Consider the following 22,235-nt stretch of genomic DNA (forward strand, 5'->3'; position numbering starts at 1 on the left):
ATCCTAAAGAAATTAATCTCTATCCTCACTACAAAACAGTGTATCGTCGCTAAAAAGAGCACGAGTCTTTTCAAGTTTCCAGCCAAATGTACATTAATATTTCAAATTATGCAATGTGATAAAGACTGAATTTTCATGTGCTAAACCCATAATCATGCACCTCAATGTTGGAAATTCAGCTTCTGCAGAAGATTCAGCTGCATCCGGTCCAGATTCAGGATTACGCATATTTGGTGGATAAGATGACAGAGGATGTGTCTGTGGTGGTGTAAAAACGGGAGCTGACCTCTCAGATCTCTGAGGGAACACGGCTCCAAGACGCTGATAAAAAGCCATAACTTGCATGAACATATGAAGATATAGAAATCACCATTGCATAATCAGCATCAATAAAACTATCAAAGTAATGAGACGATAAGATCCTAGCATGCCTACCAATAAATCCTGGTATGCTGCAAAGTACTGGGGATATCTCGCCCTTGGACCTCCAAAAGCTTCTTGCCAAGTATCTATTAGAATCAATATCTTCTCTTTTACATGAAAGTCTGGCTGCATTAACCATCTTATATCATTAAAAATTGGTGTCATAAGATCGAGAAAATGAAGAAAAAATATAGTGATACTCAATGAAATTATATTACCTTCTTCTTCACAATTCTCACCATCTCGTGAGGTAAATCTTTCTCCGCGACATGCATATGAACAATATCACCACAGTTCTTCACAATGGTCTCTAACAACTAGAAGATGAAAAGGAACATTTAAATTGCTTCAGTTACTTAACCAAAAAGCCTTACATAACAAGGGCCGTGACCTCCATAAGAGCATCTAAAAGAAGATAGTTCGTTGCAAAGATTTAAGCACCATAGACTTCCTTTCTGTCACAAGTCCAAAATTAAATAAATGACAATATATGTGTCCCCTACTATCAGTCATTCAGAATCCTCTGAACAACAATCATCACTCCATCTATCTCCCGTCAGTCCTCAAGCTTCCATCTTATGCATCCCATCTAACTGATTGTGCAAGGATTAATTGCCAAAAAGTAGGAACTTGAAAGTATGCATAACAGAGAACACAAAGCATTTACCCATGATAGGATAAAGAGTGTATCGGTGGAAAAGGAACGAAGCTTACTGTTAATGCAAGAAGCTGAACTTTTGGATTTTTGCTACCAAGACGCTTCTTTATACCTTTTACAACATCTTTTGCTTGTCTGATATATAGAAAAAAAGTGACATAAGCTCACAATGACATTATTGCTTAAAGAGAGCAGCCACATATACATTGAAGTGCATCTATATGGACATGCGCCAAGTACCAGCATTCAGCATGAAGAAAAATGCAATTTTCTAACTAAAACAGGAACCTCTCCTGGAGCAACCTGCCAGACCCTCCTCCATCGTCCTTAAAAATATTTCTCTTTGCCTAGAAACTATAGAATCAAATTGAACTATCATAAATTATCCAGTCTGGAGAGTCAAATCTCAAATAGCATAAGCTTAGTGATCCTCTAGAGAAAATATGGCCTACTCATAGGATAAAATTATATTTTAAACTTCGCGATATTGTGAACTGTCAATTTTGATTAGAAGTAAAATCAACAGAAGAAGTACTTGACCAATTTTTCACAAAAAATAATCAAAGACAAAAACGAAGGAGCAGTCGAAATAAATCAGTTTTACAGAGCTATTCACATATTAAACAGCCAACTCAAGAATCCTACTGCGAACTAAGCAACTAACTCAGAAATTCCTATCTTCTTTTACTCTACAGAGAATAAAAGAAGAAATTCGAATTAATAAAACACGCATAACAGCAAAATTACCCAAAAAAAACCAAAAACAGAAGACAACACCACTAATTCAAACCCTATAGTAGATGAACATGCCTCTCTTCTCAACTCTCTGCAGCAATAAACTAAACCCCTAGTAAGTAAACCCAGTTCAAAAAAAAAAAAAAAAAAGGAAGAAGAAGAAAGTCAGAATGGAAAATTACACGGGATCGTGATTGCAAATATCACAGATCTCAATATTCATAGCCCAATCTGGACCGATCAGCATATCGCTGGTCGCTCTTTCCACCATAGAATTCACCATCTTTCTTTCGTCAATCCGCTAAACCCTCGCCAGAGACTAATCGAAAAGCAACAACCCAAGTCGACGCTCACAAAGGCACAAATCAATCAAAAATTCCAGACAGAAACAAAAAAAAAAAAAAGAAAAAAGACCCCCGGGTTTGAATTCTCCTCAAAATAAATAATAATGAGAAAAGGATGCGACAAAGGTACAGTCTTGGGGGATCCGATCGCTGATTTCTATCAGTTCTGTTAAGATTTTTACTGAATCGGGCAAGGGCGAAAATGTTTTTGCTATAAATTATAGATCGAGAACCATCCAGTAGAAAAAGGACACGTGGACTCTAAATTGTGTCGTTAGTTCTCTTGTTTCGTTGGTAATTGACGCCGCCGACTACCAAGATCGGACGGCGGAGGTTGGTTTTAAAAATCAAATGAAAAAGTGGGTTTGGTGGGCCACGTCAGCTTATTGAGGGAAGATGTTTTCCAATTATTGGCTTCTACCAATAATTTTTTATTTCCTTTTTCTTTTGGCTGCTTTCCACAAAAACATTGCATTTTATATTTATATTTATAGATAAACAAATGCTGATGTTGGGTCATCAATTTAAATGGTAGTATTTCAAAGTTGAAACTTGATTCTCATTCATAATTCATACATGTTGATGCCAAAAAATTTTAAAAAAATGATAATAAAATCAAATTCGTTGATGTTCAGGCTTTTTTAATAATATATTCGACTTAGTATGTAAATATTATCCTATATCCAATTTAATTAAACCAACTGATCAAAAATTTGGTTTAATCATTTGAGGGATCGCTTACAGAGTCTGATAAAAATAAATAAAAAATTATAATTTACTACAAGAAACAATAGTTCATCAAATTCAGAATAAAAACATAATATGACATTTTATCGAATTGGATAAAAATAAATAATATTATTAATTTATCTTATTTCATATCTTATCAAATCAGGTTGTATCAATCATTTACCCCCACAAACAAATATAAATTTAGTAGGAAGTTCCAAGACAGGAACAAGAGAACAATTTTGACTTTGTTGTACCTTGAATGAACCTCCCAATTTTGTTTGGATTTGGAATTCAGTATTGGGGTAGTGTGGTCTGACTGGATACAGTGGGCCACTATGAAATGCTTGGCCCTCAAAATTTGGGGAATAGGAATAATTCCAACTTTAAAATACTACCACTCAAAAATGATAATTAATTTCAAGTTGTGATGGCTGGAGGATTTGTTAATAATTGAATATGAATGGAATATGTTCCTTGTTGTGCAAAGCCATGGCTTCAGTGAACATCAGGAGTAAGAACAAGGCCCACCCCTAAGAACAAAGACATTCTTGAAATGAATATAACACTGTCATTAATTGCAGTTGTAATGTATCTATCACACCTAATTAATCAGATAATAATGGTTTTATAGTGTACTTAAAGCTGTCTTATCCTTCACTTACAATATGAATGAGTTCATACAGATATATGTCAATCAAATGGTTTGCAATGAAGCGAAATAGCAGGCAATAATAGTCACAATCAGTGACTAATCAATAATATAATTCTAATATGAAACTTTAAGGACTACAGCTTGTTTTGTTCACAAATGATTCATACAATTGGCACTGGAACTTCAGCATATGTTTTATTGGTTATATACAGTGAAGGGAAATGAAGTCTTGTTAATAAGGAACAGGAACTCTAACTGTTGCCGGCCCGGACTTCATGTCCTCCAAAACAAGATTGTAAAGAGCCTGAGCCACTGGACCTTCATTGCCTGCAAAACCAGAAGCATTTCATGTTGCCGGAAAAACTAGCACAAGAACCATTTGGTGCTTGAGATGGAACCGAGTGATGTTTAATATGGAAGCAAATGTTATAAAGAAAAAATTGGATCAAATTTCTTCATCATAGTGTTAGGTAAGAAAAACGAGAATCACTCTCCATCTATCCATCCGTACGTTAAGGTGAAAGTCACAACAGAACTGAGGTCTCTGGTAACCAAGTATCATGCATATCAACCACTATATGGTTTCAGAACATTATGGCATCTATTCTTGGTTTCACCAATTAACTTTGAGTGTAAGGGGCACCATACCCTCACTTCAATTAGCGTCACGGTGTCATCCTTAATTGTGTAAGACAAGTATGCTGATAGAGTTTTCAACTGAAATCAAGGCTGGCTTTATTCCGCTGAAGAGGATAAAATAATCAAAATGCAGGGAAGAAAAAAGACTTACCATCACCTATGACTTGATCATCCCATTGCACCACCGGACACACGAGAATTCCACTGCCAACAAGGATCATTTCCTCTGCTTTTTTGCCTTCCTCTACAGTCAAGTTTCCTAATCTTATTCCTTTAAGTTTTCCCTCCTTCACTAAACCTTGTGCAAGCGTTAAAATCCTCTTTGCCGTACAGCCACAAAGAATTTTGTCAAACTGAGGCATCAGAAGTTCCTTCTCCTTCGAAACAAAAGCCACGTTCATAGTAGGACCTTCAGCAATATACCCATCCTCATCCAGCCAAATTCCCACAAATGCATCATTTTCTTCAGCCTCCATCTTCGAGAGTGCATTAGGAAGATAATTCACACTCTTCACAGATGCAAACTGGGGAGGCTTTATTGGGACCGATGAAGTCACTACTTTGACGCCCTTAAAACTAGGGGGTGACTGACCTTTGATTACAATGGCATAAAAAGATGACTGAGGACATCCAGCTGGGGATAACTGGAAATCTCCGGGTCCTGGTGAAAGCCAATACCTTAGTGATCCTGTCGTACACTTGGAAGCACTCACAGTTTGTATGAGGATGCTTCTAATGTTTTCTCTATCAAATGGAGGCTTTATCTTGGCCATTGCAGCTGACCGGAGGAAACGGTCAATGTGTTGATCCAACTCATAAAGATATCTGAAATGCAAAGACAGAAATGATATTACCAGATTTGTTGATACAAAACTACAACTTCCATTAACATGCAGCAGAGTATATGATTCAGAAGACAAAGAATTTAGGTAAAACTCTATTGGCAGGCATGGTTGAAATCTCAGTCCACAGAAACAGACGCAAAATTACCAATTCTGTTTTTGAAAAGCACTCAAGCATACCATTGAGAACTAAATGCTCTTTTATACAGATCAGAGAGATTCTCCACACAGCAACAGTTCAGTCGTCTGTAGACGCACACAACACACTTGGCAAATCTTAACACTGTCGAAGATTTCATGGACAGTAATAAGTATTTTCAGGCAAGCAAGGGGCAAATACCATAATTAACTATGCATCAGAAGGCATAAAATTTAGAATAATGCCACAATCATGAGGCTGAATGTATGCTGACCCATCGAGTATCGCTGCAGTATCAAAAACTCCATGCCCTCTATGGACCATGTGATCATCCAACGGGATCACCATTGCTGTTGGATCAGTAGTTATCCCCCCAAAAATGCTCGAATACATAGCCAAAAATTGCTGATTGCCACCATAGACTTCCCGAAACGTTCTTAATCTTTCAATTGCCTGAACTTATAAAACATATAAATCTCGTCATGGCTTCATCCACTAGTTTTTGTCAATTGCAATAGTAAAACTATGAACTCCATTAGAACAGTTTAAATTCATGAAATTCTAAAGTTTCCGAATTCAGTCCTTATTGTCGAATTTATAGTTAGGAAATTTAGTAAAAGCGAAGTAATACATCACCAACGATGCATTAACGAGAGTGGACTACGATTGCTCAGAAACATATTTAATCATTCCGCACCTTCATACAGCAACAGATGGTGAACGAAAACAAACCTCTGAGCAAGAAAGAATTGGGACATCAGATACTTTAGCGGATTCTGTATCTGCAACACCAGAGAATACCATGCAGCCACCATCATCAAAATCCATAATCACGCAGCAACCAAAATAAGAATAAAAAATGGTGAAGGAAACTTCCGAGCATGAATAACTGTTTCATCAGGAGAAGTGTTGGACAAATTTACCAGTAGGAAACTCGATTTGGCTTGAATTCGTGACAGCAGACGCAATAACTGGCCGAAACGCAGACCCATTTCTTGAAAAAGCGAGATTTTTCGAAACGGGAGATGAATCGAGTGAGCAGGCAGTCAATTTCGACGGGAAAAGCAAGGCTCTCGAGATGGGACTAAGGAAGGTGATTAGAGACGCCATCAGAATTCTCACTGCGCGCTTCTCCGAAACCAGATCTATACTTGAAGAGAAGCCCACAAACGATATATGATGGGACGTTTGCAAAGAGTAAAATTAAGCGAAAATCAGAAGACGGCTGAATTACAAGCAATTTGCGTGTTGGGGTTGCATGCTTTCTGCTTTTAACAACAACTGTACAGTTGCGCAGCAAGAATCCAGAATCAAGAAGCAGTCAATGCTGGCCAGCTTCTCTTGATTGATATAAACGGTAAATTACTTTTCTCCCGACAATTGTTTTCCATAACCCCGAAATTGCCACTCTCTCTCAAAAATCAGACTTCTGCCGCAGCCGCCCTCTACGCCTCAGAGATTGGCGGAGTGGTTGAGTGAGTGAGGGTGGGGGATGGAAGCAGAGAAGACGACAAATGGGAAACAGAATCAGATTCCATTTTCCCCCTACCTTTTTAATTATTTTTCACTTAAATTAAGAGAATCTTCTCGTCTGGTACTTTACTTGTAGTGATTAAATAAAATAAATGCGCGTCCTTTTCTTTATTATTATTATTATTATTCTACACTATAGTTTTATTATTATTATTATTAAATTAAATACATGTCATATTCGTCGATTTATCATTTAAGTATGCATTGGGCGGCACAAATGAACAGTATACATCCATCAATTTTTTAAAATAGCATAAGAAAAACTTTGAAATTATGAATTTGAATGTATCAATATATTCAATTTATTAAAATAATTATATAATTATTATTTTTATGAAATGAATAGAAAATACGTCAACCGTTCATTTATTTAAACGACTATTTACGTGTGTAGTATTTATGAGATCATAATTTTAATATTTATCATATTTTGGGTTGGCCAAATTAAGTATTTTTTTAACTAATTTAGTGTAAGTTTGATGAAATTGTGATAATTTTAAATGAAAGTATGAAATTGTCAACTTTATACTTACTTGAATTATTTATTTTTTAAAAAAAAATTAAAAATTTGTTAAAAAAATCAGATTGAGTGGATGGAAAAAAATTTAAAAATTATAAAAAAAAAATTATCTATTTAGTCCATAAAAGAATACAATTATATTTCTTAATCCACAATGGCATTTTGGTCACTTCACCACAAAATATAAATGAAGAACTAATGAATTGAATTAATTGTTAGACGGCTGTTAAAATTATGAGGGTATTCATAATTTTTTAAATAATAAAAATATATCTATAATTATGATAAATTTCAAAAAAAATTATTGCAATTTACGCCATAAAATATAAGGCGGAATTGGCCTATTGGGCAGCATAATATCAATTATCTAAGTTAGTAGCATGTTCAAATTCCCGGACAGGGGCTCGGGTTTGTAGCTTTAGCCCGCCACTAAAAACTATAGAAGTTGAAATCTACTCTTCTACGATTCAAAACCTTTTTTATAGTGGGGAAATTTTAGTTTAGTTCGGGTTCGGTTGAATTTGAATTAATTATATAATAAATACAATATAATTATTGTGTGATTGATATATAATTTAGAAAATGTGTTCAATCATACAACAAGTGTATCACACTTGTTTTGTTATTGATTTAATTCGACCAAATTTAGTTCGGACAAAAAATTTCCTTTTATATTGATTGTGTGTACAAAATTTTAATTAATTTTATTTTTGTAACATGGCACACATATGGTTGTTTGTGATTTTGTTTCATCTCATCGTATTTTTTTTAAATAATGAAAGGGACTAAATATATTTTGCGCTTTTAAAGTATACCACTTCGTTAATTATTTCCTTAAATTATAGAAATTTTCATTTACCCCATATCTTTTAGACAATTCTTTAAATTAAATGTATATGAACAAAAATATTCTTATCTAGTAATGATATGGTATGTATGCCGTATATAGTAAAATATATCAATCGATTTAATTTCAAATTTTATTCAACTATATTGTTAATAAATTAATACTAGATTAGTATACAATCATTAAGTACATGATAATTATTTCAAATTTGACTATATACATAGTTGTATTGATTTAGCAAAACTATTCAGGCTCAATAATTCTAAAGTAATGAATAAAAATGCATTTTGGTGTATCAAGATTTTACCCATATCGTTATTTACAGGCATTTTGGGGTATAGGCTATACTCATACATAAAAAAATATTTCCATAGGTAAGGGTCTGAACCTGGGGGTCTAGGTCTAGATATTGTCCACCTATTGACAAGTCTAACGTGTTGAACTTAAAAATAGCTTAAGGGGTGAAATAAAGTTAGTACTACAAAAAACAATACATTATTCACCCTCAAATTACTTCACTTGATATTTGGGAGTTAAAATAACAGCCCCAACCCAACCCCAGCATAGTGATTTAGGGACTTCAAACAAATGCATACATTACACTGTATTTTAAAGCATAAAACGAAGATGACCAAATAACAATTCTCATTATTAATATTATTGGCTCGATAGTTACCCAAGAATTGGTTTTATGATCACCTATTTTAACAACTATTACGATTAAAAAAAAATGTGTTTACTATTTTTTTTATAAATATGTAAATACTGCTTTTTTTAAAAAAAAAATTTGTATACCTATCGAATGTGCCTGACGGCTAGTATAAAATATGGAGGATAAGTTACTATTTTTTTTTTTTTGTGAAATATAAGGAAAAATTTTAGGAGTGTCATTGGGTAGGATTTATACCTATAACTTAATTCAGATACCTAAGCTCAAACCCATTAAATATTTTTGAACCCAAGCCCATATAAAATATAGATTGAGTTTGGATAGGGTTTCTACCTACCAATATCATGGGTCTATGTACCTAATTTGGATCCAAAAATATTTTTCTTTCTTCTTCTTCTTCTTCTTTTTTTTTTTTTTTTAAATTCAATTGGTTATTACTTATCATTCGATCTACTAGGAGTGTGCAATTTTCATTTATCCGAACAAAAATCAACTAAATCGAAAATTCAATTTAAGTTTGGTTATTCTTTTTAGATTTCAATTATTCAATTTGATTTTAATTTTTTATGCAAATCAATCCAACCTAACCAAATACTGAATTTAAAAAATATATATAAATATAATTCAAATATAATAAAAAGAATAAATAAATATAAAGTATCTTAATATAAGTATTTATAATAAAATATAATAATTTTATAGTTAGTACATACTTAATTAATTTATAATAAATAAATTAACATTATATTTTTTTATTATTATTTCGATTAATTCGGTACAAAAACCGAATAACCTGAAATAAGTTCAATTTTTATCGAACCAACCCAAATATTTTGGTTCGGTATTTAGTCCACCATTTTTGTATTACCGAAATTTCAGTTAATCAAACTTTCAATTCGTTCGGTTAATCGAACTGAATATCTATACGATCTACATTTAAGTGAACAAATCTAAAAAATTTAAAACACCATAATATTATTTATTGTTTCATTTTTTAACCAATTACATTTTTTTAATAATAAATAATTAAATTATAAAAATAAAAAAATGTAAATTAATTAGTATGATTTTCAGAAAAAATAAGTTTGAAAGAAAAACTTGAATTTCGATCTGATCCTATCAAAAACTGGGTTTTAGTTGGGTCTAAAGACTCATGGGTCTTGAGTTATATTTAATGGAACGGGTAAAATTTGGGTATAGAATAATTTTTTAAATTTCTTTTTGGTTCGGGCTTAATAAGATCTTACCCGACTCATTGACAGGACTAAGACATTTCATAATAGCCTATTAAAATGATCAAATTTTAACAGATAAAGCTAGATAATAAGCTTAAAAAAGAAAAGGAAAAGAAAAACAAAAACAAAAGAAAAGCATGCTGATGATGAATTTCCAAACTGCAAGCTCCCCCCCAGCTCTCCTTTAGTTGAACCGCAAGATCAGCTAAAACTTAAAACCCCATTTTTCCATTTAGAGTTTCCTTCTCAACCCCCAACCCCCCACCCCTCGAATCCGACCAAAACCCTAGCTCTGCTCGTGAAGGCAACAAAGCAAAGTTTTGTATATATGTGAAATATATTACTCATTGGGAATGGCGATAATAGGGGACGCCTTGCGGCAAGCATTCATGCCGAAGCACGAGTACGAGAGCCTCCGGGAAGAGGAGAAGGCCTGGCAGAAGATACAGAAGCCACTGATTTCCCTCTCGCTCACCCTAATTTCCCTTTCTGTTTTGGTTTCCACTGTAATTAGCTTGAAGATAGTGTTTCCAGATGACAATTTGAGGAGGCCGTTCTGCCGTGATCTTAGGATTCAGCCTCTGTCCATTAATTTCACCACGCCGGTGGCGAGCGTCGGCGTACGCGGTGAGTCGGATCTTTTGCCCGGCGCTTTTGTTTTGACGGATCAGGAGACGGTTGATTATTACTGGATGGTGGTGTTTGTTCCTTCCGCTATGATCTTCGCGGCTTCTGTGGTTTACCTGATTGCAGGTGAGGAAAGGTGAATTGGAAGTCGCCTCGGATTGAATTTCTTGATATTAAATTCTAGAGTTTCTATAGTTCTTCTGTATTCAGTTTAAGGAATTAAACTTATATCTACTGCCGATTGCATTTGTCTTTTAACTAGTGGCAGCAGTTATGTTTATAAACTCCCATTTAATATATCAGCTATCAATCTGTGATAATAAATTGCAATCCTAATTTGTTAGTCTCCAAGCAGCTTAGTATTTTATGAAATCAGTTTCTGAATATTTTGAATGGAATAACTGTTTTTACTGTTTTTGTCATCACTTCGTTAGATTTGAGAATGTGGTGGATTTTGAAATTGCCATATAAGCGCTTATCAGGTTTTCCCTATCCTGTTCCTTCTGTAACAACATGCAAGTTTTTGTTGCTTGTCAATCTTGTAGTCTTAAGCAGATCTTTAATGAAAGTCTGCAGTGAAATGCCTGGTTAATGCCAAATAGCCTAGAAACTGGTCTTTGAAAGGCTATTTTGAACTGGACTAAAACAATATACAATAAAATATAATAGATGATAGGAGAACTTCTACCTCTGATGACTAGGGAAAATGTATACTTTGTGTCTCTTCTTTGGTATTCTGTTTCTAAAGAACTGGTCCTCTGTACTCGAATGGGAAATATGCCATCACATTTTGCTTCAGATGTACTTTAGGTTAAATCTTCTTTGGATGGACTGATAAAGTGTATTTTATTGTTTTTTTTTAAGAGGGTGTACTGTACCAGTCCTCCCTAAGATTAATCATGACATGCAACTTTGTCCTGTGCCAACTGATTTTGTTGTTCCAAGGGCTTCGTTACAAAATGTGTTCTTTTTCGTTTGTTTGCATGGATAGCGGTGTTCTTTTAATTGGAAATAATAGTTGTGGACTGTCATGCAGGGATTACTGTTGCTTATAGTGCTCCTGTACGCCATGGATGCTTGAAGGTGGTTGAGAACAATTACTGTGCATCTAGAAGAGGTATGTTATTTGCTTATACATGCTTTTGCTTCTAATTGTGGGTTTCTCCAGGATGAATGTCAAAGTTAGTACCAGCTTACTGGATATGTATTTAAGTGCCTGAATCTTTGGAGGCACAAGTCTTTGCATCTTATATCCTCCAGAAGTAATAAAAAATAACTGAATTCTTGTTCTTGTCTGCATCCTGCATCAGTGCTAGACTATGGAAAATGATCTCAATCATTGGTGAGACAGCCTTTCTTTCTACTAGGATCAGTGTACTGATCTACAACCCTGGAGCAAATCATATCCCTGTTATTATAATCTTTTGAGATGGAATATGATCTGCATCAAAGATATGGTTGTTCAATGCTGATGCTGTAGGAACCCTTGAGTATTTGTGTAGTTGTTGGAATGTTTAGATGATAGGACTTATGTAAACATTTGAACTTATTAGATCTGTTAAGATGATTACGTGGCGAGGAAAGCCAAAACTAAAAAGTGAATGAAACTTCTCTATGGCTATGCTTGATATAAAGGAAGACAAAAAAATATTAATAGAGTTTTGATGGTTGCTGTATCCATCACCAATTCAATGTATTTGCGCTCATTTGCGTCCCACCTTATGACTTTGTGATTGCCATTCTACCTTCTACTTTATCTGTTATTTGTTTATCTGTTTATGCCACTGCTTATCATGTCTGGCTTTTGGATTATTAGAAAGGGGCTTTCCTTTTGTATCCTAGACTCGGTAGTCTAAATTTTTGAAAAAGAAAACGTTATAGCGAAAATTTGGTGCCTGTACTTTCTGGAGGCACCTCAAGCAGCGATTCAAAAATACCTGCCGAGATATTGGCTATGGGAATTATTTAAGCTGTTTGGTGTTTCCAAGACTTTTCATGACGAGTCCACAATTTTACAATTTGTTATACATGTTGTATGGCACCTCTTTTTTATTTGGGATGAGGCTGTATTCAGTTTAAATTCTTTTCTTATTTTTATTCACAGGAGGTGTTCGCTGTCTGTCCATACTGAACATTGTGTTTGCCATCATATTTGGTCTTCTTGCACTATTTCTTGGTTCAACTCTCCTCACACTTGGTAGCAGCTGCTCTTTGCCACTGTTTTGGTGCTATGAAATTGCATGTTGGGGTTTGGTCATTCTGCATGGAGGGGCTGCTTTCTTCCTCAGAAGAAAAGCAGCAGTGATACTTGATGAGAGTGACCTTGCTGGTAGAAATATTGGGTTAGAGATGCTTGAAGCAAACCCTCCAGAATTCACGCCGGACATGGAGAGACGTGTCGATGAAGGTTTTAAAGCATGGATGGGTCCGTCTTTCCTGTCCTCTGATGAGGAGGATGAACCTGATGATTATCTAGAAGCGCCCAGTATAACCCATTCAAACTCCACCCGCCTGAGAGTGTGAAGTATATCTGCAGAGTTCTCTTATTCAAAGAGCAGTTTCCATGACTTGTGGCGCACAGTGAACGTGGACATAGATCCAGCTGTAAGGGATTAGGTGCGGCGGCGTTAAGTGATACATTCACAAAGTTGAGATCAGGAGTGGCAGCAAGGAATGAACTTTAATCCCACGCGGAAGCTTTTACATTTGGCTAGGAAGTATCTCGAGATGTACAAATTGTATTGAAGAGCCTTTGTAGTTATGGACTTGAGAATTCTGGACAGGTTTACGGCTGAAAGTACTTGCTTGGCAACAGAACAAAAACAAAATGACACATAAAAAATATCAGGAATTATCTTGAAAAAACTTTTAAATTGATGTATATGTCGTCTAATTCTTTACATTTTGTTTGTTCCTTTCCCTGCTTACGATCATAGAGTTATGGTTTAATTAAAACTCATGTTATTTGTCCCTAATTTCTTCCTACATATTCTTATCCAGCGAAACGCAAGAATATTATTCTTTCCACAAATTAGAATCCAATTAATTCTTCCCATCTGGAATTCGGATTCGGATAAAAATTATAAACCATTCAAATCAAACTCGTCTCGTTTAGTTTATTCTTAGTTCTTAGCAAATTCGAGTTTGGGCAAAATAGCAAGGATGGATTATTATAATTATATATTTACACCACAGCAAAGCAGCAGCCCGAAATCTAGCCCAGAAGTTTTTAGCGACCCAATTCCAAAAGCCCAGTCCAATAGCTTTTAGCTTACTCTGCACTGCACGCTGCTATCTCCAAAACCCTCAGTTTCTCCGGCGGAAGAGAAGCAAATTTCCGTTCCCAAGTAACAACTCCCACCCACCACCATGGCCGGCGCGACGTCATACGACCACGATATCCCTGTTCCCGGAGAAACCCCGTCCATCGGATACGACCCAAACTACGTACCCGACTCCGTGAAATCATTCGTAGTCCACATGTACCGCCACATACGGGAGAAGAATGTTTACGAGATTCACCAAATGTACGAGAATTCATTCCAGAGCATCAGTGATAGGCTCTTTAAGGATTCCCCCTGGCCTTCCGTCGATGCCGTGGCGCCGTATGTTGATAACGATCATGTTTTTTGCTTGCTGTATCGTGAGATGTGGTTCCGCCATTTGTATGCGCGGCTTTCGCCCACGCCTAAGCAGAGGATTGACTCGTGGGACAATTATTGTAGTCTCTTCCAGGTTAGAATGGATTTTGCTTTCTAATTTTGTTGATATGACCCTAAGAGTTTGCGTGGGAGAGGGAGCTGGGCTGCTACTGGTTTTCATTGTGGGTAATGTCTCTTAAAGTACGTAGACGGAGTATTACTATGGTTTTTTGAAATTGAATGGAGCGCGAGGAGTGGCTTTTGGGATGTAAGGGATTGAGTTATCAGGATGAGCTTGCCAGTGTACTGAGTAGTATTTTTCTTGTTGGGGATGCGGACTTGTGCTGAGTGGTCACAATCTGTTTTTTAATTCGGGATGGTGAATATACATTCTTTCTGGTGACCCTTTTTTGCTTCAATACTTCCCAGGTTGTCTGCAACTGCAGTTGTTAAAAAGACTAAATTATTTGGAAAGAGAAATTTATAGAGTTAGATTGCAAGACTTGTGCTTTTGCCAAATCTCAAGAATGAATAAGGCTTTTAACTTGGTTTGAACGTTCAGAGTGTGTGAGAATGTTTTTTCTTGTTACGGATGCAGGTTGTATTGCATGGGGTGGTCAATATGCAGTTGCCAAATCAGTGGTTATGGGATATGGTGGATGAATTTGTCTACCAGTTTCAGTCATTCTGCCAGTATCGTGCCAAGATGAAGAACAAGACTGAGCAGGAGATTGCACTTCTGCGGCAGTATGATCAGGTATATTATAAAAAATACAGATGATAGTGCTTTTTGTTATGAGTTTGTTTGTTTGCATAAACTGCGCCTTTGTGTACTAATTCCAGTAATCATGTTCGTCTACTTTTGTCAGACCAGACTTCTGATATTTATTTGTGTGGTAGACCTTTCATATTATTACATCCAAAATAGATACATTCCTGTTACCCATTACCTAAGCTGTTGAGTACCCTTGATTTCAGGGTGTCGACGGATTCAGGAAATATCTAGTAGAAAATCTTCTGTCCTGTGTGCTTCATTATTTTCAAGGGATACTGTTTTTTGATGGTGGAAAAGCTTAGTGTCTATGTGTTCATTTTCTTCTCAGGCATGGAGCGTATATGGTGTCCTCAATTTCTTACAAGCACTAGTGGAGAAGTCTATGATCATTCAAATACTGGAGCAGGAGAAGGAAGGCCTTGAACAGTTTACTGCTACTGATGGTTATGATTACAGTGGTGGAAGTAATGTCTTGAAGGTGTTGGGATATTTTAGCATGATAGGCCTGCTGAGAGTTCACTGTTTGTTGGGTGATTATCACACTGGCCTGAAGTGCTTAGTCCCTATTGACATAAGTCAACAAGGCGTTTATACCAGTGTTATTGGAAGCCATATTACTACAATCTATCATTATGGATTTGCAAATCTTATGCTCAGAAGGTAGGCTTTTCTCTTCATGAACTTTGTACATTCAGCTTTGTGCATGACCTGTTCATAATGGAAACTCTTGGAATAAGTGTTTTTTTTTTTCTGTCTCTAATATCAATTCTAAATTGTTTGCTAGGCTAAGATCTGGATTTCTAGCTTAACTTTTACTAATGCCTTGTGCGCTATTTGTTTCACTGGCTTGCTTTATGGCAAGTTGCTGTCCTCTCTTAATATATTCAAATAGCCAACTTGCCTGTTCATTTGAAGTTCTCCTCTGCAGCCTAAGTTCTTAACTTTCCATTATAGAGAATCATCCTTCTTCTTGCTATTAAGTCATGAGGTTCTTGTTTAGTGTCATGCAAGGTGCTTCCACCATTGCGAGTCAAGCAGGCAGCAAGCATGTATGACATTAAGCACTGTTGTTTTTCTTCCTATTCATGTGATGCCTTAGGAAACAATCAGTGCCGGTTTTCCCGTATCTTTTTGAACTGATAAAGCCCATCCATGAGTTCAAGATCCATATGTGTTTGTACTTTGTAGATTCCTACAACTTGGCATATTTTTGACATGCATAAATATGTATAATACTATAGTGCTAGAACAATGACCATTTATTTTTACTTTTAGTTTTTGAAAAATACACTTCCCTAGGATTTATTGTAATGCATTCTCTTTCATGCTTTTATAGGTATGTGGAGGCAATTCGAGAATTTAATAAGATACTCGTTTACATTTTCAAGACTAAGCAATACCACCAAAAATCTCCACAATATGAGCAGATATTGAAGAAGAATGAGCAGATGTATGCCTTGCTTGCTATATCTCTCTCTCTCTGTCCCCAAGTGAAGCTTGTTGAGGAGAATGTGAACTCCCAATTGCGTGAAAAATATGGTGAAAAGATGTTGAGAATGCAGAGATATGATGATGAGGCATTTGCTCTTTATGATGAGCTCTTCTCTTATGCATGCCCAAAGTTTATTACTCCAGCTCCTCCAAGCTATGAGGAACCTCTTGTAAACTACAACCAGGTACGAGTGTGTCAACTTAAGTTTACCTCAGTGAGGGGTTAAAGTTTATCTTGCATGGGGATATTCTGGTTTTAGTTCAAAACTAATTAACCATCATGAGCTGATATGTTTTGTAATGCATTAATATGTTCCACGATTACAGTGATTGAATTCACAGTTGAATGTAAAACATATTAATACAACTAAATCCGACACTGCATGTGGAATGTTTGTTAATGCAATGCAGACCGTGCGCCTTTGGTGCTTAGAAGTTGTGTCTTAAACTTCTATATGACACACTGAGATGTTGATCATTGCTTCAAACTGTTTCAGGATGCCTATAGGCTACAGTTGAAGTTGTTCCTTTATGAAGTGAAGCAGCAACAACTATTGTCAGGGGTCGGTACATACTTAAAAGTGTATTCCACAATCTCCCTTGGGAAGCTTGCAGCTTACATGGAAGTGGATGAACCTACCTTGAGGTCTGATAGGCGCTCAACTTGAGGCCTTGCTTTAATGCCCTAATCATACTGATTTGAACAAGTGCTTTTGTATTATCTATTCACAGGACAATTTTGATGACATACAAACACAAGACACATTCCGTAGATTCTGATGGAAAAATCACCTCAAATGCCAATGTCGATTTCTACATTGATGATGTAAGTTTTATTTGGCCTGTCCTTACACTGGCAGCTTAATTCTTATAATTATTTTTTATTCCTATTCTTAAGTTAAGGAGGCAACGGCTATGTATTTATTGTCTCCTTGTCATACAGAATTTTTTTTTAATTGAAGACTTCGCTGGGGCAGAAAAGTTTTTTTTTTCCTTGATATGTCAAATGAATAACAAGATAAATGCAAAAGTAGCCATTCTTCTACAAGATTCTGTTGACTATATTGTAGCAGTATACTGTGATCATGCCTGAGGACCGCCGGTCCAAGAAGTAGGTTTTAGGTTTGACAATAAGGACACTCCTTATTTGTTGCGTTTTAAGATCTATTTGACTTGTTCTTTCATTTCAGGATATGATTCATGTCTTCGAATCAAAACCAGCAAAACGGAATGGAGATTATTTTATGCGCCAAATTGTCAAGGTAAAATCCATATCAATAGATAGAGATTCTTGCCAATTTTCTTTGTATAATGAATGTGCTGACAATATTCTCCCTTCTTCCAACGCATACATTTGTGCAGCTTGAAGGGGTAATGACTGATATTGACAGGATAAAGCTGGAGTGAGTGAGCATTAGAAATTTTCGTCTAGGATATCTGCTGCCTTTTTGTAGCTTCACAATATGATAGCATAGATATTTGGGTGCTGCCGCCACTAATCTGCAAACAAGCTCAAAAAAGAGGAGGAAGCTGGGGGGCGTTATTTTAAGTATTCTCCCTTGGAGTCTTTATTAGGTGTCTTAAATGTTGTTCATTTCTGATGTACTTATCATTCAAGGGTTGTAAGGAAGTTACCAGACTGAAATCAAGTTCATCTATTCTTTTCTGTCCCTGTTGAATAGCATCTGCAGAACTGAATGATCTTAGTCATGTTGTTCATTCTGCTAGTACTAATACAGTTTTTCAGAGTCATCGAAGTGCAGATTCTTCAGTATCATTCTTGAGCCCGAACTTACCCTTTAACCTCTGCACTTTAATGAAGTAGCCATTGGACAAGCAGTCTATGTGCTTCCTGGAGGTGAGCTTTGTGCTGCTTAACTAGTAATCTATTAGTTTCTAGTAACAAAAGGATGGAGTTCTGCTCTATAAATCTAGATACAGGCAGCTCCTATCAAGGGGAAGAAGTTGAGCCTTGCGATACTGGGAAATTTGACTTGTCGATGTGGCTATATATTCTAGGCATTCATTTTCCTGGTGGCTGAAGTGTACTAATCCTATTTTATAGGATGCCTGTCCGATTGATCCTTGGGAGCGACCTTTAATCTTTGTGCTGATTTTCAATTGATACATCCCTTTCTAGTTCCTATCTATCTACCTATTGTTTACTTAATATAAAGATATCGTTTCTTTTTAAATTTTTCTTGGTCATGTGATAATTATTATTTTATCTTTTATTGAGGAAGATAAAGCAAATCAATCATGTTTGGTTAGGCAGCTGACTATGAATCTGTTTTCAGATGTGTGGATGTCTATTTATACGAGGTGGAAGATGGTTTGCTCTGATTTGGTTGGCTTTCCCCTTCGTACAATTGGCCTTCTCTGCTTTTGTTTACATGTAAATTGCTCACTGTTTTTGGCTTGTAATAAAAATGTGAGCCCCTTATATAGGTAAAATTTATTGTGAATTGAAGTTGATTTCCTCATTCTCAATACATCTGTTTTATTTTATTATAATACTGAAGTACTGATACTTTTTTTTGAATTTTTTTATTAACTTGATTATGTGTTTTCAGTTTTATTTGAAAGGGTGATCATATACAAAATGTACATATAATTTTCAAAATCTAGTAATTTGAAAACTAAGTTGACTTTTTATGTTGTAATAAAATCTTATGAGTTCATTGAACTATATAAGACGTACATACATAATGTATAATTAAGACGCGGCCATGGACTTGGAGAATATTGTTTATTAGTAAGCTAATGCATATTGTTTCACCCACAATAACAAAAATAATGCAAACTTACTCGCCTAATCAACACTTGCAGAGTAGCGAAAATCAACATGGAACTAAGTCTGAAACTTATTGCATCATATGCGTCTGTACATTTGCAGTAGTCGAGCCGGATAGAGAAGATTTAAAATAAGAATACAAACTACCCAATATTTTAATAATAAATATATACAAGTCAAAAAAAAAAATTCGGAAGAAAGGAAAAGAGTGATTCTTGGTTGATATTGAGTAATGGTAGTACAGTAGTAGTTGTGGGTGAGAGTGTTTATCTAGGACTTCAGAAGGCATCCGTTTATCTATATATTGTGTTTTCTCCAACACTTAATTTGCTTTGTTAGGCAGCAGACACCATGAGCAACACTACAGACACAGCAGTCATATCATGCAAAGGTACTGCTCTCTTCTTTCATCATCTACAATCTCTTCTCCTTTCTTACATAAACTCCATAGCTCTGCATAATTTGCATGGAGATCATTGTGCAAACATTGTTACAAGCCACCAACAACACAATATTCGTTTACCATTTGTGTAATCATGACTCTTAAACTGTTACTAATATTTTGTTTATGTATGGAAAATGATATGATGAACAAGATGAGCGTTGGAGTTAATAAACGTTGTTTGCAGCTGCTGTGATAAGGAAATCTGGGGAGCCACTGCAAGTGGAGGAGATTCAAGTGGATCCCCCGAAGTCCACTGAAGTTAGGATCAAGATGCTTTGTGCCAGTATGTGCCACACTGATATCTTATGCTGCAACGGCTTCCCTGCTGTCAGTATCATCCTCACCCACAAACCCCTTTCACTTTCAATAATATATATAAGATCATGCTTTTCTTCTATTGCTCATTATTTGTATCTCTTGTTTTGATTCCCTTTTCCTTTTGCCCTGCATGTTTCCAGCCTTTGTTCCCTCGGATCCCTGGCCATGAAGGAGTAGGGTAAGTGTCGTTATGAGGAACTTCTCAGTTCCTCTTTGTAGGGAGTTATGAAGAATTAGTAGTAATCACATCTGGATAGTGATTGATCGTTATCTCTATATTGTGTTACTGAGTTCAAACTTTTATGATTCGTAGTATTTCACCTAACATATACACGTTCTGGAAATTCAGTGTGGTTGAGAGTGTTGGTGACAAGGTGACACGCATCAAGGTAGGAGATACAGTTATGCCACTCTATCTGGGAGAATGTGGAGAATGCCAAAACTGCAGTTCAGGGAGGACAAACTTATGCCACAAGTACCCCCTTAGTTTCAGTGGCCTAATGGCTGACGGCACATCAAGAATGTCTGTTGGAGGGGAGAAAATATACCATCTTGTAAGCTGCTCCACCTGGTCCGAGTACATCGTTGTAGAATCAGATTATGCTGTCAAAGTAGACCCAAGACTCTCTCTTCCCCATGCTAGTTTCCTTTGCTGTGGTTTTACAACAGGTTTCGGATCAACCTGGAGAGAAGTCAATGTGAAAAAGGGCTCAACTGTTGCTGTAATTGGCCTTGGTGCTGTTGGACTAGGGGTAAGTACAACAAGATTGTTGTTGAGATTTATACATGCTTGGATTTAATGATGCTCTGACTAAGGGACATAAGTGCAACAACACTAATTCTTGACATGTTTCCCATTGTTTTTCCCTAGAACCGCAACACAGGCTGTAAAGGGAGCTCAAATTCAAGGGGCCGCCAAAATAATCGGGATAGACATAAACAAGAGATAGCAAAGGCCTTTGGGATCACAGAATTCATCAACCCTAAGCTCTCAGACAGATCTGTATCAGAGTTGATCAAAGAAGCCACTGGAGGGCTTGGCGTAGACTACTGTATTGAGTGCACGGGCGTGCCGGCCCTCCTCAATGAAGCCATAGAGGGGTCGAAAGTGGTATGAGTTCTCAATCACTAATGATGTTATCAAACTTTCTTCTAGATTAATTGATGTATAATGAGAGTAACTTGTATTACAGGGACTTGGGACAGTAGTGTTGATTGGTGCAGGGCTTGAGAAGAGTGTGGAGCTCAACTACCTCCCCCTCTTGTTTGGTAGAATTGTGAGAGGTTCCACCTATGTTGGAGTGAGAGCTCAGTCAGATCTCCCTAAAATTGTTGAGAAATGTGTCAACAAGGTATGTAAGATATATAGTAACTCTTCAATCCAAGTCATCAATGTTCATATATTCATTTTTGCCTGACATGATTTTGACAAGTAGTGATTTGTAAAATTGAGCAGGAAATTGATCTTGATCACCTCATCACTCATGAGGTTTCGCTTGCTGAAATTAACAAAGGCTTGGAGTACATGAAACTGCCCAACAGTGTCAAAGTTGTCATCAAATTCTAACACAACTTCACCAAATTGCTTTTCTTTCTTCTTCTTTTTATTACAATATAATTTGTGTGTGATTGATATACATTAGTAAAAAAATATATAAAATTATAAGGGCAAAAGAGTAATTGGATATATAGGAGGCACACCATAAACACATAAAACCTATCACACCATATAATTTCCAACACCCCTATAAATACCAAAATACTAATTTTTTAATAGGAGGGTTACTATTCATTGACAAGACCCCTCATTCTGGAGAAGAACACATTTTGCGAAAATTATATTTCACCTGGTGTAAAATTCCGTCGGGGTAAAATTCCGACTTATTCCCTAGCAAAAAAATCTTGACCACATCATTGGCGCCGTCTGTGGGAACAAATTTCACCTCGACGTTGAGCATGCACACCAGGTCCCGAGCCCGTGACGTACACGATCTAAATGCAATCCGTGACGTACACGATCTAAACGCGAGAAACGGAATGGAACAGAACCCCCCTGGCGAACAGCCAGTTGCTCAGGAGGTAACCCCCCTAACGCACCAGCAAACACCCCTCAATGGGGGACTCCCCTCGTCACATAAAAAATTTTCGGCCGTGCCCCCAACCGGAGTGCTCCCC

The 22,235-nt window shown here is 36.3% G+C and overlaps 4 protein-coding genes and 1 pseudogene across 5 annotated transcripts in view; 3 read left to right on the forward strand and 2 right to left on the reverse strand.

Annotated features, from left to right (window-relative positions):
• LOC105164759 (TOM1-like protein 2) overlaps positions 1 to 2,351 on the reverse strand; it is a 6,758-nt gene extending 4,407 nt beyond the window's left edge. The window contains exons 1-5 of the mRNA XM_011083513.2: positions 1,999 to 2,351; positions 1,138 to 1,216; positions 642 to 740; positions 436 to 549; positions 161 to 321 (exon numbers count right to left, since the gene is read on the reverse strand). Coding sequence (XP_011081815.1) covers positions 161 to 321; positions 436 to 549; positions 642 to 740; positions 1,138 to 1,216; positions 1,999 to 2,099 — 554 coding nt within the window. The 5' untranslated portion in view covers positions 2,100 to 2,351. The remainder of the gene's footprint in view (positions 1 to 160; positions 322 to 435; positions 550 to 641; positions 741 to 1,137; positions 1,217 to 1,998) is intronic.
• On the reverse strand, positions 3,612 to 6,690 carry LOC105164760 (D-amino-acid transaminase, chloroplastic). Of its 2 annotated transcripts, none has more exons than XM_011083514.2 (5): positions 6,088 to 6,690; positions 5,897 to 5,946; positions 5,439 to 5,617; positions 4,335 to 5,008; positions 3,612 to 3,871 (listed from the first exon to the last, which is right to left on the reverse strand). In XM_011083514.2, the coding sequence occupies exons 1-5, from the start codon at positions 6,272 to 6,274 to the stop codon at positions 3,777 to 3,779; spliced, it is 1,185 nt and encodes a 394-aa protein (XP_011081816.1). In that variant the 5' UTR covers positions 6,275 to 6,690; the 3' UTR covers positions 3,612 to 3,776. The 2 variants fall into 2 exon arrangements, with proteins under 2 accessions (XP_011081816.1, XP_011081817.1); XM_011083515.2 differs by having other exon boundaries at positions 5,862 to 5,946; positions 6,088 to 6,103.
• Positions 10,080 to 13,498, forward strand: LOC105164761. Its single transcript, XM_011083516.2, has 3 exons — positions 10,080 to 10,722; positions 11,633 to 11,713; positions 12,701 to 13,498. The coding sequence occupies exons 1-3, from the start codon at positions 10,323 to 10,325 to the stop codon at positions 13,117 to 13,119; spliced, it is 900 nt and encodes a 299-aa protein (XP_011081818.1). The 5' UTR covers positions 10,080 to 10,322; the 3' UTR covers positions 13,120 to 13,498.
• Positions 13,883 to 18,255, forward strand: LOC105164763 (eukaryotic translation initiation factor 3 subunit L). The gene is made up of 8 exons (XM_011083517.2): positions 13,883 to 14,331; positions 14,836 to 14,994; positions 15,341 to 15,672; positions 16,349 to 16,688; positions 17,001 to 17,149; positions 17,236 to 17,329; positions 17,694 to 17,765; positions 17,866 to 18,255. Exons 1-8 carry the CDS (start codon positions 13,966 to 13,968, stop codon positions 17,908 to 17,910), a joined length of 1,557 nt encoding a protein of 518 aa, XP_011081819.1. The 5' UTR covers positions 13,883 to 13,965; the 3' UTR covers positions 17,911 to 18,255.
• LOC105164762 lies at positions 19,562 to 21,665 on the forward strand (annotated as a pseudogene).

Source organism: Sesamum indicum, linkage group LG6 (assembly GCF_000512975.1).
Source record: "Sesamum indicum cultivar Zhongzhi No. 13 linkage group LG6, S_indicum_v1.0, whole genome shotgun sequence".
NCBI lineage: Eukaryota > Viridiplantae > Streptophyta > Magnoliopsida > Lamiales > Pedaliaceae > Sesamum > Sesamum indicum.

What these genes read in the sequence shown, in the direction of transcription:
- LOC105164761 (XM_011083516.2), top strand. Translation starts at nt 10,323, where the DNA reads ATGGCGATAATAGGGGACGCCTTGCGGCAAGCATTCATGCCGAAGCAC. An exon ending in TGTGGTTTACCTGATTGCAG is followed by an intron (nt 10,723 to 11,632) that starts GTGAGGAAAGGT and finishes ACTGTCATGCAG; the next exon opens with GGATTACTGTTGCTTATAGT. An exon ending in TTACTGTGCATCTAGAAGAG is followed by an intron (nt 11,714 to 12,700) that starts GTATGTTATTTG and finishes TTTTATTCACAG; the next exon opens with GAGGTGTTCGCTGTCTGTCC.
- LOC105164760 (XM_011083514.2), bottom strand. Translation starts at nt 6,274, where the DNA reads ATGGCGTCTCTAATCACCTTCCTTAGTCCCATCTCGAGAGCCTTGCTT. An exon ending in ACTGCAGCGATACTCGATGG is followed by an intron (nt 5,009 to 5,438) that starts GTCAGCATACAT and finishes TTTGCATTTCAG; the next exon opens with ATATCTTTATGAGTTGGATC. An exon ending in TGATCAAGTCATAGGTGATG is followed by an intron (nt 3,872 to 4,334) that starts GTAAGTCTTTTT and finishes CTGGTTTTGCAG; the next exon opens with GCAATGAAGGTCCAGTGGCT.
- LOC105164763 (XM_011083517.2), top strand. Translation starts at nt 13,966, where the DNA reads ATGGCCGGCGCGACGTCATACGACCACGATATCCCTGTTCCCGGAGAA. An exon ending in ATTATTGTAGTCTCTTCCAG is followed by an intron (nt 14,332 to 14,835) that starts GTTAGAATGGAT and finishes TTACGGATGCAG; the next exon opens with GTTGTATTGCATGGGGTGGT. An exon ending in GCAAATCTTATGCTCAGAAG is followed by an intron (nt 15,673 to 16,348) that starts GTAGGCTTTTCT and finishes ATGCTTTTATAG; the next exon opens with GTATGTGGAGGCAATTCGAG.